This window comes from Pelecanus crispus, chromosome Z, assembly GCF_030463565.1.
Source record: "Pelecanus crispus isolate bPelCri1 chromosome Z, bPelCri1.pri, whole genome shotgun sequence".
NCBI lineage: Eukaryota > Metazoa > Chordata > Aves > Pelecaniformes > Pelecanidae > Pelecanus > Pelecanus crispus.
This window is the reverse complement of record NC_134676.1, coordinates 31,080,234-31,100,708: the sequence shown is the minus strand read 5'-3', so window position 1 is coordinate 31,100,708 and position 20,475 is coordinate 31,080,234. Positions and strand designations below refer to the sequence as shown.

General features: G+C 38.6%; 1 protein-coding gene across 4 annotated transcripts in view; it reads right to left on the bottom strand.

Moving 5' to 3' along the window:
- The window catches only part of SMARCA2 (SWI/SNF related BAF chromatin remodeling complex subunit ATPase 2), a 132,158-nt gene that overhangs the window by 34,657 nt on the left and 77,026 nt on the right, over positions 1 to 20,475 (bottom strand). For all 4 annotated transcript variants that reach the window (XM_075727216.1, XM_075727217.1, XM_075727218.1 and 1 more), the window contains 4 exons: positions 18,972 to 19,135; positions 16,251 to 16,478; positions 12,516 to 12,593; positions 6,532 to 6,750 (listed from right to left, as the gene is read on the bottom strand). In XM_075727216.1, coding sequence (XP_075583331.1) covers positions 6,532 to 6,750; positions 12,516 to 12,593; positions 16,251 to 16,478; positions 18,972 to 19,135 — 689 coding nt within the window. The remainder of the gene's footprint in view (positions 1 to 6,531; positions 6,751 to 12,515; positions 12,594 to 16,250; positions 16,479 to 18,971; positions 19,136 to 20,475) is intronic.

The following is a 20,475-nucleotide window of genomic DNA, read 5'->3' as shown; positions in this document are numbered from 1 at the left end:
TGTTTTCTAGGGGAGAATATATGTACAATTCCAATTGAAACTGTGTTAATATTTGTTATGGTACTTCACATGTAACGTCATATGGACAAATCACAGACCGAAAATAGAATCCTATGAAAATATGGCAAGACATTTTACTGACAGATATTCCTCTGAAACGGCTGTTCAGATTACCTGACCTGAGGTCTTTCTCACACAAAAACTATTTCTGGAACACTAAAATAATTGCCTTACTGAGAATATCTCTCAAATATTGAAGAGGCATTTCAAAGTACTTTGTTAGTTTCTGAAATTAATACTCTCAATCCTGCCTCCAGATTCTGAGAAAGTTACCCAGAGTGTAAATCAGGTTCTGTTCTTTATAAACTAATAAACCCATCTTGCCAAAACAGAGAACCAGAGCTATCAGGTAGATGCATTTAAATTCCCTCTCATACATCAAAAGCCAAGAAAAGCACCTTTCATCTAAACTGCTTCATTGGTTTTAACTGCACTGCAACTTAAAAGCAGACTTTTTTTTCCTCTTTGTAAATATATTCTGAACTGAATTTCCTGATAAGGGCATGAAAGAAAGATAGTAATACTCAAAACATAAAAATGGCTTGGCTTTGTAAGGCCTTAAAGTCACATCCAACTTCCTAATCCTTCAAGAAATCAGCTTCCACATGCATAAAACTTATCAGCCTCACCTTGCACATGAAAAATAGTACCTGGGGCATCCTGATGATTGCTGGTCACAAAATAGGCAACACCCTGGGATGGTGGACTCTTTAAGCCTCCAGTGACAAAGTCTTTTGAATGTGACTTGTTTTCCCCGTATAGCTTAACAAATTCAATTGGATCTGCAATTCAATACTACGGAGCAGAGTTTAGATTAGAATGCAATTTTCTTCAAACGCCCTGGGCAAATACTCACTTACTCGATTGTTAAACAGGTTTAGCAGCAAGTCAGGAAACTTTGCAATTGTAACCAGAAATGCTATACAGGAGTAAAAAAGACATAAAAACAGGGGTGGAAGGGGTATCATGTACATGAACTACGCAGATAAACTATGCACTAGGGGAAAGGTTTTCTTTTCTCCTCCTTCACAGAATCTCAGCCTCCAATACACACTATATAAAAAACTTCCATTATAATTAAAAACAGCAACCGGTAGATGAAAAGTGAAGCTAAAACAATTATTGACTGTAATGCTGATTTTCCACACAGCTATTTCAGTATCTAACAAAGACTACTGTAATATCAAATTCCACCATCACAGTTTACAAAAACATGTCTTAAAATATGTTCTTAGTATTGATTCTAAAGTTGTACACATGAAAGTGAAGCGCTTGCAGAAAACACAAACCTAACTGAAAAACTTCTGGTAATTTATGTCAGGTTTTAGTAACAAGCTGGCCCAACTTTACTACCTCTGATGCCAGACCTAACTTTTAACAGACTATTAGAGAATGTGTAAAATCAAAAAGTTATGTAAAGCTCCAGCTGATGAGAAGTTGAAAACATGCCCAACATTTTCCTGCTAGGTAGTTTGATTTATTATACAACATAATTACCTTAGTAAACATAAACAAAAAAGCAAATAAAATTTATATCACAGTTATGTTAAACAGTATTCACCAGATATTCTGTATGTATAAAAGCCAGCACTGGTTTTCTCTAAATTTAAATAAGATTGACTGATTACAGACCAAACGCTTGAATTTCACTTACAATTTTTAGATCAGCAAAACAAGCAGTCCACAGTAGTTGACTTTTGCATGTCTGCATGAGGTAAAGGAGACACTGCTCATTTTGGACTCAAATGTGTTTCCTGGGCCAACATGCAAAGCTATTTCAAACAGACTACACAACTAGGGAATAAAACTTTATTCCTGCCACCTAGCCAGCAATTAAATTGAATGAGAAGCTGAATCCAGGTGCAACTGTCTTCAGAGTTTTGTAACCGCTCAAACAAATCCTCTGATTATTGAGGCCTGCCCTAAGCAATGGAGTCCTTATTAGATGACTCCTCTAGAAAATAATCTGCCATGGGATCCAGCAAAGTATTTTGCAGTCCTGTTAGAAATGGTGCAGGGACAGAATCTGCTAGAGCATGAAATACTTCCAGAATATAAATGCTTCGCAGGATCAGGAAGCAAACTCCTCCTTCCTGGATTTTTTAGGAAATATGGTTGTCATGCCAACAGTTACAGAACAGCAGGCTGCAGCGACAGCTAGTGATGAAGCCCGTTTGTGTCTTAACAGCTTCCCTGGGAGGCTGTTATTGAATTACGTGTTGTTCAGGGCAGCAGCACAATCTCACTAAACACTGCATAGGTCCGTAAGTTTGGCTTCTGTAATTCTTTTGTCTCCTGCTTCCAAACTCAGGTACTTGACCTCCTAGTAAGAAGGGAGCTGACATGCTTCGTCAGTATACATCCATGCATACAGACCTTGAGGTGTATGGCAGACCCTGTGAGGATTTGCCACGACTTTAACTAGTGTTGGGTGTACCAGCAGAGTGGTCACAGTCTAACTGAAAAGAAGCAGATAGCCGATCTCCACAGTCCGAGTCATGGCTGCTGAGGCAAAACTCCTCAGAAAAGAAGAGATCTAGTCAACTTCCCCAAGACACATGAAGAAAAAGAGACAGCTGAGGACTGGATGTTCATATTATGAAACCAACTTATTAGTCAGAAATGCCAAGTTTTACTCCAGAAAACCCCATGAGAAGATAGCTATGAAGCTGTAACAGCAGCCACAGCAAGAGAAAAATTGAGGGGCATCCCTTGCCACTGGTAAATAAATCTCATTCTTCTGTAACACTGCAATAAAAATAGAAGTATCTATAGTTACCTTTGGAGATTGGCATGATAAAGAACATGGGTAAAAGGATGTCTTACGAATTAAAGTACAATTCTTAATTCAGAACTTACCGGCTCTTCTGTTTTTTCCAGTTTTACTGATACAAGGAGTTCACTGCATCGAAGTTAACATGAAATGATTAATTCGAAGTTTTCATGCAATATGCACGATACTGCTACAAGTTGCAGTGACAAAGCCACAAGATGCAAATGTTTATAAACTATCTACCACAATTTTGTATGTTTATATAGTTAAAGAATCCCTTGAAAACATCGTACAAGATTATTACCACTTCTTCTACAATCTTCCAGAGATATCATTACAGAAAAAGACAAACACTTAAATTCTCAAAGAAGACATAAAAGTGATGGTGGTGGGAAGCCAATGGGTGTGACGAAGAACTCTTGTTTTACACACACATGGAAAATAAGATCATGAAAAAACCTCAGAAAACTTGACTTAGATTTCAGTACCCACCCAATGGAGAGGAGTTGTTATTCTGAACCTGCATAAGCAGTGTTACACTATAAATATAAATCCTCTGAATAAAGGGTCTAAAAAGTATTAGTAGTTCCTACACTTGCATTTGTTTCAACACACTCTCAAGTCCACCTGAAGGCGTAAGTTAAAATATGTATAAAATGAGTCACAGTAGTGACTGCAATGCACTGTGAAGCAATCTGACTTAGCTTTAACTTAGCTAATTTGAGAACATGCTTAACAACCCAATAGGCAGAGGGAGACTAACTGTTCTAAACAGAGTAACAAGCCATGTTGAAAAAGGAGTAGTATATGTACCATCTTGTCTAGCAAGGTTTCTGACCTGGCCTCAACACAACCGTCTCAGAAGCAAACAATGAAAACAATTACTATCAAGTAAATGGAGAACTGGTAAGAAACTGTTTTCAAAATAGCCCTTAATGGCTTTTCATCAAATGGTCCAGTGCTTTTCAGTGTCTTTAGGAAGAAACTACAAGATAATAGAAAGTATGCCTACTAGATCTCCAAGGAACACCAAGCTGACCAGCAGTTCACCTGAGGACAGGCTTAAAATTCAGAATACTTTTGGTGAAGAAAACTTGGACATCATTCAACAAGGGCATATGCTAAATCCTGTTACTAGGAAGGAAAGATCAACTATACAAACATGATTCTGAAAAACTGGCCAGGAAGCAGATCCACAGGAAAGGATTAAGGGCTTACACTGGATCAAAAATTTAACACAAGTCAATACCTTTACTGTTAAGAAAATGAAATACTGGATCATGATGTTTAAGTATCCTAGAAGTTATGTGAAAGAACTCCTCCTCCTTCTTCAAATGAGGCTGAACCTGGAATTTTGATGTGTAGCTTTTGACCAAACTTGCAGAAAGATGTCAGTCACACATAGAATAGCTAGGGGAAATCAATGAAAACAATCAAAAGATTTAGAAAACAGGAACTATGGGAAGACCAAATGAGCAATGGTTGTTAACCTTAAGAATTGACTGAACAGGGAAAAAACTCTTCTATGACATAAAGAAATGTTTAAAAACGAAAGGTGGCAGCCTGTTCTGCATGACCAGAGTGATTAGACCAAGAAGTAATAGGCTTAAAATCCAACAAGAAAATTCAGATAAAATATAAGAGAAAGCCAAACAGTTAAATATGTTCCCCTGTGGACTTCTAAATTCACTGCTAGGGAAAGCCTTGAAGAACAGATCAGATGAATATCTATTATAAATGACACAGGACTGGCTGATTCAGCCCTGAGTAGGAAGATTTTTTTTTTAGGGCTGCCATTTTTGACAGTAAAGCACTTAACACAAATACTGGAGCCAACTAAAGACACAAAACATGCAAGCCAAAGCTAACTTCTATGTTGCCATAGCCAGAGTATTTAATCATTAAAAATAATTAGCTTAAAATGACCTTGAGTAGATGTACCCTATACTGTAAGCACTTCCACTGTGGGAAAGGGTAAATGTTCGAGAATCCAGACAGGATTTTATGTTTCTAGGTCTTTCTTCTCCACTGACTCCTTGAAAATGTCAAGTATCAAACTCCAGTAGTTTCATAAACTTGCTTAGATTTACAGCTGATGTATAATTGAAACCTTTGCTTCCCTAAGCTTTACACCCAGGAGCAGAATCTGGATTCATTCTCAGCACAGTATTGCACAATCCACTCTCACAAACATCACGTTCATAACTGAAGTAGGTAAGATTTCTACCTATCTTTAGCAAATTATACACAAAAACTACACTATATATTCATGTGGGCATTAAGTCTGTAAGTATTCTACAATAAAACTTACTCTGTCAAACCACGTAGACTAGCTTTGCACACATAATACTTCATCTATATGGTTTGGAAATCATAACATTATCAAATTCCCTGGTTTTGAAAAGACTTTCCAACTGTCAACCCTCACCTCCTCACCACCCTTGTTACTACCTGTTGTGATTTATTCTAGCAGGCAGCTAAACACCACACAGCTGTTTTGCTCTCCTCCCCTCCTCAGTGGGACAGGGTAGAGAATGGGAAAAATAGAAAAAAAAAATAAAATTCATGGGTTGAGATAAAGACAGTTTAACAGGACAGAAAAGGAAGGGAAAATAATAATAATAATAGTAGTAGTAGTAGTAGTAGTAGTATACAAAATAAGTGATGCACAATGCAACTGCTCACTATCCACCAACCAATGCCCAGCCAGTTCCCAAGCGGGGGTACCCCTCCCCAGCCAACTCCCCCCAGTTTATATACTGAGCCTGACATCACATGGTATGGAATAGCCTTTTGGCCGGTTTGGGTCAACTGTCCTGGCTATGCCCCCTGCCAGCTTCTCACTGACAGGGCATGAGAAGTTGCAAAGTCTTTGACTAGTGTAAGCACTACTTAGCAACAACTAAAACAGCAGTGTGTTATCAACATTATTCTCATACTAAATGCAAAACACAGCACTATACCAGCTACTAAAAGAAAAAAATTAACTCTATCCCAGCCAAACCCAGGACACTACCATCCTGAAAAGGCACATGCATTAGAATTCATTACATGTGTATTTCACAGAAGAATGGCAAGGATATTCAAGCACAACAAAATCACAGATCTGGTGTGAGTTAAGTTTAGAATCTTTACTTTCAGGTATTAAATTCTTATATCACTTATTAACAGTTTTGATCTCAGTGGAGCCAAGAAATGCTCAGGACTTGGAAATGAAATAGTATGAAAGAAAGAAGACTCATGTGAAAGTTTCCAAATTCTTAAAAAAATTTAAATTCACGTATTTTAAAAAATAATAAAACTAAGCTTCTGCAGCACAGAAAGCTGTAATATACACTGATCACTGGTCTGTTCCACTGTAAAAGAATTCTTTGTGTATCTTAAAGATGACACTTAGGAAAGTGTCTAAAGATGTGAGAAATATGTCAAGATCCACGGCAACAGAATAGTTGCAATAGAAAGCTATCATAGTCCTGATTCAGCATTTAGTAACACCAATTTATATTTCAGCAATGCAGCTTAAAACTTACTTGGGCCTTCAACACAGCAGCAACAGCTGGATCATAAGGATATTTAGGCCTTAACTACTACATTGTGCTCTCCCTGGTGCAACTGTGCAGCAGAAAAGAAAAAAACCCTACCACAAATGAATAAATTTCAACTGTTACAAAAAAATACTAAAAAAAAGGACAACCTACCCGCAGCCATTGTTTCTCTGTGAGAGCATCACTGTAGTCCACATCCCTGCGTTGACGGGACCCTCTTCCGAATATTTTCTCTTCTTCTTCTTCACACGTAAGCCTTTCAACTTCAGCATCATCCTTAATAATCCAGGATGGTAATTCATCCTCTTCCATTAAGCGGGGCTTACGCTTGGGGTTTCTGGCATCCTCCCTGCGACGGTCCATATCCATGCGCTGCAATGGCAGTTAGGAAAGGATAAAACAGTTTTAAGGGCAAATATTAAGTGAAACATGGAAATTCCTGGCTATCTAATGATAACTGAAACTTTAAACCAAGTCCTTCACAGGTGTTTCCCTTCCACAATACTTCTAAATACTTCTAAAATGCAACTATAAAAAAAAGCAGCTACACTTAATGGCTTCAGTCAAGTTCACTACTCCGTAACTAGCTTTTACTGAAGTAACTGAGACAACACAGCAGCTAAGTGATAGAAAGCAGATCACAAGAACGCTGTTGCGTTAATTAAACAACGCTTTTCCTTTTTTGCCCAGGTTTTATGATTTCTTTGTATTCATAAATGTGATCTGCTAATACTAATCATTCCTTGACAACATTGCCATAAGGTGTTATTATTATGTAACTAAAAAGAGTAACTGAAAACACACTACTTTTGTGAGCCTGAATATCAGATGAAAAAAATTTAAAAGCTGGTATTAGAAAAAATGAGTCAATAGAGAGAAATTCAGAGAAAAGCTTTCCAGAAAGCCAACATCGTTAAACTACTGAATTTTTCCTGATCTTACTGCTGTACTAGGCAAAAATCAAAACACATACAACAATACCAGATAAGATTAGGTAAAGTGTTCAGAATATTAGAAGGTAATATTAAGACTTTACGCTGAAATTGAAATGATCATATAAATTAATTTCAAGTGTGGTGAGCAGTTACCTCAGAAAACAGACACAGATACTCAGGATACATTCCCAAGACCTCCTGTAGACTTGTCAGAGAGGTGCTTAATCCTCCCAGGGAAGCATCCACCTCTCTCTATTGACTATACACTGACCTAGGCTCATATGGTCCTCTGAATCTCATTTGCATTTTTTTAGATAGCCCAAATCAGATATTATTAACAGCCTTTTCAAACAGGCCTTCTGAAGAGCCATACAGTACTTAAACACTCGGTAAAACACTCGGTAATCAGTTGCTAAGCAGAGAAAACAAACAAGCGGCCACCCAGTATTTAATTTTCATATTTGAAAAACTAACATAAATAGACCTGCACCAGAACTGGCTGTAACATCAAAACAGGCTACTTGCTTTGGCCAGTAAACATTTGTAAAAAGCATTCTCAATTATGCGCAAACCCCTCCCTTGTGTGCATGATGCTGCACTTACACAGGATGCCAGCTAGACATGTCATCCTTTTACACCCCTAGCCAAGACACAGACAGACATAACTTCAGAGGTATTATCTATCCATAGGGGCAGCTCAAATCCAGCCAAATTTACTAACTGAGGCTTAATGATGGCACTGTTGAATACAGTTCTCCTCTCATCTTGGCACTTCTCAAATACAAGCATTCCCAAAATACTACCTCAAGCACAGCATCTTACAAGTGCTCTTCATCATCTTGTCTGGTGCCCTATCTAATTTCTAAACTCAGTGAAAAGCAAAACATAAGATGTGTGTCTTCAGTCTGCAGGTCCAACAACATTCAAGAAGCAACTATAAATACATGTGGGTTTTCCCCATCCTTCACTGTCTCAGGCAATGATGAATGGTCTGTATAGCCTTTAGTATTTTACAGCAGACTTCCATATTTCACCTTTTAAAGAACATCTCATTCAATCTGAATTAATTCCAAAAAAAGTCTCATTCAAGCCAGACATGTGGCTTGGTTTATTGCTAACTTGGCAACCAGCAAGGTGCACTGAGAGAAGGCCCAAACAGCACAGATAGGACAGATTTCTCTATTATTTAGCAGAGAACTTCAGTGAAGTCAGGGACATCATATTATAATGACATTAAGTATATGAAGTGAATGCTGAAACTTCTTTTTTATCCCTAATAACCATGTTTCTATCTCTAAGACAAAGACTGAACACTAAGGTAGTGTACTTTACTAGCTGTTTTCTGAAATAAAAGTGCTTGGGAAGGAAAATTAAAGACACTCTCCGTTAATCTGAGATGTAAGAGATACAAACAGCCATCTGTTTTTTCTTAGGATACGACTCAAACCACGTTTACCTCTGGGAAACCCCTGGTCCTATCTTTGCATGTCATAGAATCATAGAATAGAATAATGGAATCATTTAGGCTGGAAAAGACCTTTCAGATCATCCAGTCCAAACCATTAACCTAACACTACAACGTCCACCACTCAAACAATTAAGGGTAGAGTAGCAATTTCATGTTTCCTGGCTTGGTGGCTGGATTATTTTTTAATGAAAGTCAACACTAGGAATCATTAAGGTTGGAAAGGACCTCGAAGATCATCACTCCAACCATCAACCCAACACCACCATGTCCACTAAACCATGTCCCAGAGTGCCACATCTACACATTTTTTGAACACTTCCAGGGATGGTGACTTCACCACCTCTCTGGGAAGCCTGTTCCAATGCTTGACCACTCCTTCCATGAAGAAATTTTTCCTAATATCCAACCTAAACTGCCCCTGACACAGCTTGAGGCTATCTTCTCTTGTCCTATCACCAACTGCTTGGGAGAAGAGACCAACACCCACCTCACTACAACTTCCTTTCAGGTGGTTGTAGAGAGCGATAAGGTCACCCCTCAGCCTCCTCCAAACTGAACAATCCCAGTTCCCTCAGCCGCTTCTCATGTTCTCTAGACCCTTCACCAGCTTCATTGCCCTTCTCTGGACACGCTCCAGCACCTCAATGTCTTTCTTGTAGTGAGGGGCCCAAAACTGGACACAGTATTCCAGGTGCGGCCTCACCAGTGCCAAGTACAGGGGAACAATCACTTCTCCTGCTGGCCACACTATTCCTGATACAAGCCAGGATGCTGTTGGCCTTCTTGGCCACCTGGGCACACTGCTGGCTCATGTTCAGCCACCTGTCGACCAACACCCCCAGGTCCTTTTTGGCCAGGCAGCTTTCCAGCCACTCTTCCCCAAGCCTGTAGCATTGCCTGGGGTTGTTGTGACCCAAGTGCAGGACCCAGCACTTGGCCTTATTGAACCTTATACAATTGGCCTCAGACCATCGGTCCAGCCTGTCCAGATCCCTCTGCAGGGCCATCCTATCCTCCAGCAGATTGACACTCCTATCCAATGTGGTGTCATGTGCAAACTTACTGAGGGTGCACTCAATCCCTTCATCCAGGTCATTGATAAAGATATTAAACAAGACTGGCCTCAAAACTGAGCCCTGGGGAACACTGCTTGTGACCAGCTGTATTGAACTCCATTCACCACAACTCTCTGGGCTCGGCCATGCAGCCAGTTTTTTACCCAGTGAAGAGTACGCCTACCTAGGCCATGAGCCAAATTATAACTAAAATATTCCTTAAAAAAAACCACCCAAGCCACTCATTGTAAGACCAGTAATTTATACACTCTGTTGCTGCTATATTGCCATTTTGGATTCACAGAGATAAACTGTATTAGCACAGCTAGAGTACTGGCACCCATTTTGATGAGAGGCCTTCCTTGAAAGGCCACTCTTCCACTTGAAAGGCAGTTTTTACATCAGGAATCTTCATTTAAGTAAATATAACATTAACTTAAAATTTTTTTTCCAGGAAGAGTAACACTTGTTGAAGCACGCTATTATGAAATGACAAGAGTTGTACATATCACACTGAAACACTTATTTTTCTCTGAATATTTCCTAAACTTTATTACTACGTGATGAAGTGCCACTATCTGCAATGAATGCAAAAGTAGGACAGTGTGTTTGAGGCTGTCTAGAGTTTTTACCTACTGTTATATATGTGGAACTTCTAAAAGTCAGGGGAACAAAGTCCACTTGTACACATCCTCTTTCTGAACAGTGTATTTAGCTCTACAGCTACATCTCGGGATCTATGCCAAAGAATGCTTCTAACCTGAAAAGTGGCCACAGAACAGCTTCTGAAGGAACCAATCTGCTCTCCTGCCTATTGTTTTGGAACTGCTCACTTTAAGTAAGCAAAATACATGCTTTTATACCTCTAAGCCTAGTTAAATGAACAAATCAAAACACATTTTTCTTGGATATTGCAGTTTGCTGACTTCTGATTATATCTGCACAACCTTAACACAGGGAATGAGGCGGCACAGGCATCACTGAGGTAAGGAGAATACAAACCTATCTTTGTGCTCTTTATCTGACTATGTAAGACCTAAAACATTGATAAAAAAAAGACAAACAAACCTGACTGCCAAACTTGTTTTTCAGACTTTTGTTTTATAATTAAATATTTTACTAAAATGAAAACCAAATTCTCTATTAACAATTAAAATTATTTCTTAGCCATTATTCTTTAACTTCACTGTTTCTATCTTAACTATTTTCAAACACCTGGCTTTCAAAGCATGTTAACTTTGCATCTTCAAATTTTTATTACCTACTACAAACTCTTTACTCTCTCCTAAAAACTTTCCTGTAAATTAATATGAAAAACATAAATTGAGCCCACACAGCGCTAAAACTGTCTTCACTGTAGGCCCCTCAACTGTTCTACTGAATTGCTCTTAACAGCCTTCAAACTTAATCCAAAAAGATGAAGTTGTAGAAATTTCCTCCAAGCAGACATAAATTGATCAGCTATTTTTAATCCATGGATTAGTTCTTTCCTTCTGGGTCTGAAGGATAAGTACTGAGAAGCTTCTTCCAGCAGCAAATCCACTTTCACAGAACTCAGCGTAACTTCAGTCAATAATCTGGCTCAAATTATTCGTTTTGAGTTTTGGATCAAATGGCAACCTCTTGATTTCTGTCATGTAAATCTCCTTACACCGCAATCACTGAAGGAAAGTTTAAAAAGACAGGTGTCTGTAAGCACTCATTTTCTGTGCAGCCTAGCTTCAGGGGTTTCAGTTCTTTGGAGACAACATTAAATGAAACTTAGCACAAAAGGACTGGCAAGCCAGCAATGACAAAAGGCATGGCCATGTGGGGAATACAGCCTTTGCCAACCGTGCACTTGAACAACTGTCACTTATGTAAAAAGGGCCCCCACACACTCGCGTAACAGTGAAGTTTTACAGACGACTCCTTGAGCAGAAGATGTCCACCTTGCAGCTTCTGTAGAATTTAGAGGGGACTGCACTTTACCTTCAGTACATAAGCATTCTCCTGTTGCTCTGTCAGTAACTCTCAAAGATCCTCCAGCAATCCTCACACTGTACACACACTCAAAGGCAAGAGCCATGCTTACACTGACATTTTAGTAATTATTCCATCAGTGTTGTAGCAGCACTAACAAAAAGGGAAGTACTAATAAAAATTAGTTGCTTGCATTTGAATCACTGTCACTACCTCTACTTCAATAACTGTTCAACAGTTTTAACAGCAGAGATGCAGCTAACTGGGACCTTGACAAAACCATCAGCAAACGCCAGCTAACCACAAAGAAAACAGCACTATCAGTTTACTAATTTACTACCTTGTTAAGCTCCTGTAGTTCTGCTTGCCAATATCATAGCCCAAAAGTTGGAAGAAATGTTGAAAAATAAAAGTGTGTTGTAGAATTAGCAAGCCAAACTGCGACTATCAGTTTTGCACTGTAAATTTCTCAGGTCATGCCAGACTCTTCCTGCAGATGGGCACTTTTCCACTATATGGTCTGCAAGGATCTCTGAAGTCCTTCTGTCATGCGAGGAATTCTCTATTTAAGTAGACTACCCTTCTTTCCTCAGATAAACAATGCAAGCAAATAAAGCCCATTCCTCCAACAAAGTTTTCCAAAATTTGAATGACAAAAGGTTAAGGCCTCTGTTAAAAACACTAAAGATATTCTACTTATGATCATATCATCCTTACCATAAAGAGATCAAATTCCTCCTCACGTCGAGCAATCATCTGATTCAGAGTCTCATCATCAGGAACTTCATCTTCCTCCTGGTTACACAGATGGATAAAGGTATTAGAAAGAAGCTACATGCAACTGGAAGTAACAGCCTCCATCAGGTCAGTGTTGCACTGACCCTACTGTCACGACACGTGTGAAACACTCAAAATGAAACTAAAACTTTTCAAGTGTTCAGCAATTCAGAAGTAACGCAAAATAGACGTAATTAGAGAGAAGACTGGGGCTTATTACCAACTTCATAAACTGAGAATGAGGAAATGAGCAAATACGCAACCAGGAAATTTTGGGTTGTGGTTTTCCTGGGTCAGAAGCACAGTTAGTGCTTCAGTTAAAATATATGCATTTCCGTTCTGCTGTTCTACAGTACTCCCTCAGAAATACCATTCTGCATTATGAGGTCTTTGCTGTCAAAGCAAGGAGAATGAAAAGGTCCTGGTTAAATAAAAAAAAAAAAAGAAAGGTCATTATACTCGGAAAAAACCTTGCTGACTCCCTCTTTCTCTTGACCATTATCTCACAAATTGAGATGTGAATGTCTGACTTCAGACAAAATTAATTATTTCATAAAAACAGAAACAGTCCTTGGAAAAACAATTCAGAACTGTAGAATTCAAGTAAAAATGTTAAAGCTGAACAGCTATAATAACCATTTTAACACAATCGGCGTCCACAATGTTCAGTTTCCCTCCTTGAATTATTTTGAAAGCATGACATGAAAACATGGCATTTCAAATCTAACAACAGGTCAATTGAAACAATAAAACTACAGAGTGGTTCCTGCATAGGGCTTACTGAATCCATGTATGCTGCACACCTAGAATTTTTCATAAAAACTCATGTTTTGTACTCAGTGAAATGGGAGTATAGAATGCTGCATATAGCACCCAAAAAACTAACATTCTGTAGCTTTCTTTTTTTCCAGAAATAAACAGAAAAGGCCTTTACCTATACCCACACATCTTATTTTCCCTCCGCTGGCAAGATTTCTACACCTCAGAAAAAAATACAGTTCTTAATGCAATTCCCAATGAACACCTCTGTACCTTCATGTACATATAGCCTAAAACATCAAAAAGCACCTGGGAGAAAGCTAGTTTCTCTCACTTCTAGTCAGTGCTCCTTCAACGTTCAAGAAAAGGAAGTAACATAGTTACACACACAGAGAAAAAAAGAGTACAGATCCCTCTTTTATGATCAGGAGGTGTGGGGTTGCTACTCTACCCTTAACTGGTTTAGTGGTGGACTTGGTAATGTTAGGTTAATGGTTGGACTGGATGATCTTAAAGGTCTTTTCAACCCAAACGATTCTATGATTCTATGATCAGTGAAGAATGCGACCCTCATGAAAATGTCACTTGCTTCCTATCATCTCAAATAGATGTGACCTGAAAAAAATAAGGGATGCCAAAGTAGAAGCTGTAACAACAGTGTCCACATCATCTGTGGTTAGTCGGAATAATCCTGTTGCCAACCAGGGAGGCTTGACAGAAGAAAAATTTATAAACGCCAGCATCAACAAAAAATACCTCCATGAACAATCACCTGTCATACATTCCTATTATTCTAATACATCTTTCTAAATACACAGAAATTACCTCTTTGCTTTATCTAATACTGCTAAAAGAAAAAACAGAACAAAAAGGAGAGGAAAGAAGAAAGAAAAAAAAATAAGGGGACTTTTGATGTGGAATTTATGAAAACTACTAAAAAAGTACAAATAGAATATGGTGCTCTACATATGAGTGCAAAAAGTTTTGAAATGCAAGTTTAAAGCATGCTTAGCATGGGAATATTTAACTAGGCGGTCACTAAACAATCTCTTCATTAGATGTGCTTGTCCATATTTGCAAGTCAAAGTTGTTTGGACATTAATAACTTTTAACTGAGAAATTCACTCTTTCTTGTCAATCTCTCATTCCATACTCAAATTTTGTTTCCAGTGCTGTTGCCATGAAGAAACAATGGCTGACCAATGCAGGCTGGTGCAAATTCAATCCCTCTTACTCCCTCAGCAGTTTCAGTGTTTGGGCAAAGTTTTGCATAGTCTCTGTTCACAAAGAAATTTTACTCGAAAGCTTCAGCTTCAGTCTGACTCTTAGGAGACAGGCTGCAATACCAACGCTTGTTTTAAAGACTGATGCTTGGTTATGGCAAGCAAACCTTAGCTAAATCTGTGCTTGCTTCAGGACAGCCAATTAAGTGTATTTGAACAACACACAAGAAGCAGATTGCTCTGAAGTCATCTATGAAATAAGACATGTCAAGTAGGCCTGAACTACAGTCCTGACTTTTGAAACATTTTCAGAAAAATATTTTCTAGGGCTTCGAAAACATAACAAAATTATGTCAATTTTTAAAACAAAACCACAGGCTTACTGAAAATTTCTATTGGTTTCAAGTTCATCTACCTACTCATATAGATGTTGTTGGCTGCTTGAGAACTGCAGTTTTACTTAATCAAAAATGGTACATATACATCATCCCATTTCTGCATTCACACCCTAAATAAAACACAATTACTGATAAAACTGTTTGTCACTCTTCTTTCATTTCCTATGAAAAATACTAAAACAACAATAAAAAATTCTATCTTAGTGATGTACTAGCTTTTTTTAAGTGCATAGCAAGACAAAGAGTTTACACAAAAGGTTGAATTATTGAAGAAGTAAACTCCTTCCTTGGTCTTTGAAACTTTACACCACATAATGAAGGCTGCCAGTGAAACACCAACTATAGAATCTGCTTTTCTTTCAGTGGGCACCATATTCAGACATAGAAGGCATACTAATAGGCAAAATTAGGCTTGAAATCTCTGCGTCTTTAACCAGTACAGGATATATTCGAGGTGGGAAAAGGTCATTGCAGAATATGATTTTTTTGTGTGTCTTCAGTATAATTGATACATTTATATACTCCCTCCCAAATGTGGCTTTCATCCAAACTCTGAATTTTGTTCACATTAAGAGAAGAGTCTGCAGTGACAGGCAAAAGAAGGAGCTCACCATTCCACAGTCACAATTCCAGAGAAGAACACACTGACAAGACAGGGACATACAGCCAGTGATTCTATAACTTCACTTCCCACTATTACAAGGAAAGACTTGATAGCTGTTTTTAAACAGCTAATTGTTTCTTGAAGAGGAAGTGGTAACCAGAAGTCCAGGTTGGACACAGGACCAGAAAGAACCAGTTATTTTGTTGGCTTGCCCTAAGCCCTAAGCACATCAAAGCAGATCTTAACTCTTACCCAGGATCCAAAAGAAGCACAGTAAGCAGGGTCTTTCATGATTGAACCTAGGTAGTGCTAGCTGCTCACCATGTCTGAAAATCAGATTACCTAGTTTAACATACAAACTGGATTTAGGAACTGTTTTATGAATTTTTTGAAAAAATCTTTCTTTGAATACAATTTTTTTGCCAAAATTATGAAAGGGTGGAATGGGTTTAAGTTACAATGCCTAATTCTACACTAAGATTTAATCATAACCATTACATCATAGCCATCACATTATAACCTATTACTGTGACCAAAAAAAAAAGAAAAATGAAGTTGTTTCTTTGACTGGATGGTAAGAATATGATGACATTTCTAATGTCAAAGGAGATGACAATCTTTGTACCTGATGAAAAAAATGACTCAGTACTTCCTGAAACATCCTCTCACTGATTATTTCTAACTAACTTACCTCATTTTCTTCTTCATGCTCCAATATAGCCTGTAGAAAGGCTCTCCTTTCATGGCTTGAAGATTTCTGATCAAACATTCCAGCCTGAATAACTTTTTGATCTACATTCAGCTTATACTTTGCAGCAGCAAGGATCTTCTCTTCCACACTGTTCACAGTGCACAGTCGCAGGACTCGAACTTCGTTCTGCTGACCAATTCGGTGAGCTCTATCTTGGGCCTGCAAGTCCTATTAGGCAAAGAACACAGAGAGTGATCTATACTGTTAAGTGTGCTACAGAAATCATTGTCTGCTTAAAGGACATTACAATGCTGAATTCCTTCTGGTATAAAAAGGGAAGTACTCAAATGACAGACCACCACAATTCACATGATTCACTCCTCATTGTTTTCTTTCCCAAAACTTCATCAGACCCAGGTAGGGGGAAAACTGAAAGGAAAAAACATGGACATGCTCTGTACAGTGTAAATACAGTACGCCAAAAACTTCTTGAAAGTATGTGCAGTGACTGAGAAGGGCTGAAAGGTCATGGCTTTCCAAGCCAGAATGAACCCTAAAGTAAAATATCTCTTGACTGCAGGAAAAGAAAGCAAAAAAATTACTAGGAAAAAACCCATACATAAACTTACCTACTAAAGGCCGTAGCTAATTCTTAAACATGTTAACAAAAAATTACTTGATCTGTTGAATAGGCTTTTAACTTGCAGTATTTCTGTTAAAACAGCTTAAATACAATCTCCCCGACTGAAAGTTCATATATACAAGACTGCGAATCAACGTAAGTATTTTTTGGTCAGGTGACTGTACTTAGAAATGGAAGAAGTAAAAAGTACACTGCAGGTCGTAGGTAAAGAATTTATTTTATTAATTCAAAATCTTACCTATTTTCTTTGGGGAAAAGACAAATCCGCTAATTCCTATAAATGATGTGTTTCTACTTCAGCATATCAGATAATGAAGGGTACCTAACCTCAAAGTTTTGTGCTACCTCACAACATAGAAATGTCTTAATGTAGAGAAAAAAAAAAGAAAACAGGCAATGAGTTTGCCTATTTCAGTCCAGCACCTTGCTTTTGCTACCATTGTCAGCTCTTCCCTCCCACAATTCCCTTCCCAAGCACTACATGTGATGCCCCTGCTGCTGCTACAACCTAAAGGTGTTTTTGAAGTTTGCATTAACAGTTAAAGATGAAGCTACAATACGAATTTGTTTATATAATCATTCTCAGAAGCACAGGAAAATAGTGAAGTGAGGAAACAGAAGGTTTTATTTCTGGAAATACACTGTGTTATCCGCCCCACTGCCCCAGCTATCTCCTTTTAGCACACTGCTGATTAAAATGAACAAATCACTACCATCTGCCAGAGAAGAGAAACCACACGCGTTGAAAAGGAGGCTGAGGGGAGACCTTATCGCTCTCTACAGCTACCTGAAAGGAGGTTGTAGCAAGGTGGGTGTAGGTCTCTTCTCCCAGGTAAAAAGCAATGGAATGAGAGGAAATGGCCTCAAGTTGCACCAGGGGAGGTTTAGATTGGCTATTAGGAAAAATTTCTTCACCAGAAGGGTTATTAAGCATTGGAACAGGCTGCCCAGAAAGTGCTTGAGTCCTCATCCCTGGAGGTATTTAAAAGACGTGTAGATGTGGCACTTAGGGACATGGTTTAGTGGTGGACTTGGCAGCATTAGGTTTATGGTTGGCCTTGATGATCTTAAGGGTCTTTTCTAACCTAAATGATTCTATGATTTTGTAACTTAGCAATCTGCCTATTGAATACTCCAGAAAATATTCTGTAATTTTTACTATACTGCAATGATTTACTGCTAGCCAGCTGTTGAAATATACAGTATTCTGCATTAAACTTGTCTGTGAAAGTGAACTAAAGATACAAAGAATTAAGTGTGTTCTGAGCTGCTTTTAAAATCTCTAAATATAATTGCTCCAAGCTTCTTAAGCCTTGCTTAAAATTGGCCACCATAGCACCTATGCGAATGCTGCCTTGCAAGTTCTATATAAAACTCTTTTAGTCTCACTTCCCTTACTTTTACATGTGGCCATTGACTATGATGTGATTTGCATATATTTGCATAATAGCTGAAAATAGACACATAGCTATGTACTTCCAGAGATATCTAACTTATGTTCTTTTAAAAAAAAAAAAAGGCACTAAGTGACAAGACAGACTTTAGTTACCTCTTCTGGCTTTTTTAAATAAGCCAAAGTGGTTTGATATCCTCTTCCCTGGTGATCTGTACTTACTGCTACCCACCCACACCAACAGTGTAAGTTCCATGTCTCAGGCCAAGAGTGCTGCACTCATACAGCCACTAATTTCCTGAGACAGGCAGCACTCTGCACAGCTTTTACTAAAATATTGCAACCTACTTACCAAAGACTCAAAATGGGAAGTTACTTATTAATGTCCTAAGGGTTAAAGAATGAGTAGTTATATGAATGAGGCAGGTCTGTAAGGGCCCTAGCTCTGAGGATTCCCTGAGACTCAGATAAGAAATATATACAAACACAGAATTACTTCACTGATTCAAACCAAAACATTTCCTGATTGTAGCAGTTTGCCTCACTAATTCCTCTCAAAGCAGCATTTTATGACTTACCTTTCTATTCCTTTCACCCCAGCCTATATCCCCAATTTAAAGGAGCAACCCAAAAAAATACCATGAATTCTTTGTGCATTTCATAAAGACAAGTAAATAAAAATAACCTGGTGAGGATTCCAGTCACTATCGAAGATTATAACAGTGTCAGCAGCCTGGAGATTTAAGCCTAGCCCTCCAGCCCGTGTACTCAGCAAGAAGATAAAGTACTGTGACCCAGGTTCATTGAACTTCTTCAACAGAGCAGCTCGATCCTCTGACTTTGTTGTGCCTGAAAAGAAATAAAAAAAAATACCCTGTAACAAAGATGTGAACTGAAATAATATAAATACAATGTCAGTTGCTAAAGGTACGTGTGGAAGGGAAATTTTAGCTCACTTGTTCTTTGCCATCTCTGCCACGTTTTCCATAATACAGAATAAACACTGGCCACAAATGTTTTGGTCAACTGCTACCCCATGTAAGAGGTGGACTTCTAAATACCTCTTTTTTTCTTTTGACATTTCAAAAGTGAACTTTAAAATGCTGGCTAACATTGTTATACCTTTTTACGACTCACATAAATTTCAACTGAAACTACTATACACAAGCAAGAGAGCTCCAGTTTTGATTAATGCCTTCTGGCCACAACAGCATATAATTATTTTTAAAAGTTACTTATATACAGATTTATCAAAATGTCAGTGTTGGCCTTCAGAGTTGTAATTAATACAAAAGGATTGAAAATTCTTAAAATGTCCTATCTTGAGGGTGATGGTGTACAATGGCTGAGGGAAAGCAGGCAAGGAATTCAATCATGGTGAAAAAGCAAAGTTCTAAGTAAAAACCAAGCCCTTATGCACTCTGGTGACTGGATGAATTTCACATACTTCAACAACCGTCTGTGGGGATCACCTTAGCCTGGTCCACCGTTTGTCTTATCTTTTTTACACTTCTGTCTGTAACTGAAAGCCAAAGTAAGTCTGCTATTTTTATTCAGGTGTATAAGTACAGGAGATGGAGTATTTCTATTACTGTGGTGGGTTCACCCCAGCTGGCCACTAGATGCCACCCCAACACACACCCCTGCCTCTCCTCAACAGTACAGGGGGAGAAAATAAGATAGAAAAGCTCCTGGGCTGACATAAAGGCAGTTTAATAAAAGCAAAAGCTGTGCATGCAAGCAAAGCAAAAAGAGGAATTTATTTACTACTTCCCATCAGCAGGCAGATGTCCATCCACTTCGGGAAAGCAGGGCCTCAGCACCCATAATGATTGCTTGGGAAGACAAATGCCGTAACGAGGAATGTCCCTGTATCCTCTTCCTTTCCCTCAGCTTTTATTGCTAAGCACATCCCCTTGGTCAGTTTGGGTTAGCTGTCCCAGCTGGCGCCCAGCTCACGCGCAGCCTACTGGCCTTGGTGGTGGAGGGGTAGTTTGGAGAGAAAGCCTTGACACTGCACAAGCACTGCTCAGCAATAGCCAAAACACCGGAGTGTTATCATTGGTGTGTTATCAACCCTGCCTAGCCACAAATAAAAAGCACAGCACTATACAGGAGCTAGGAGGAAAGTTAACTTCATCCCAGCCAGACCCAGCACAGTCACACAGCCAAACTGCTGGCCCACAGAA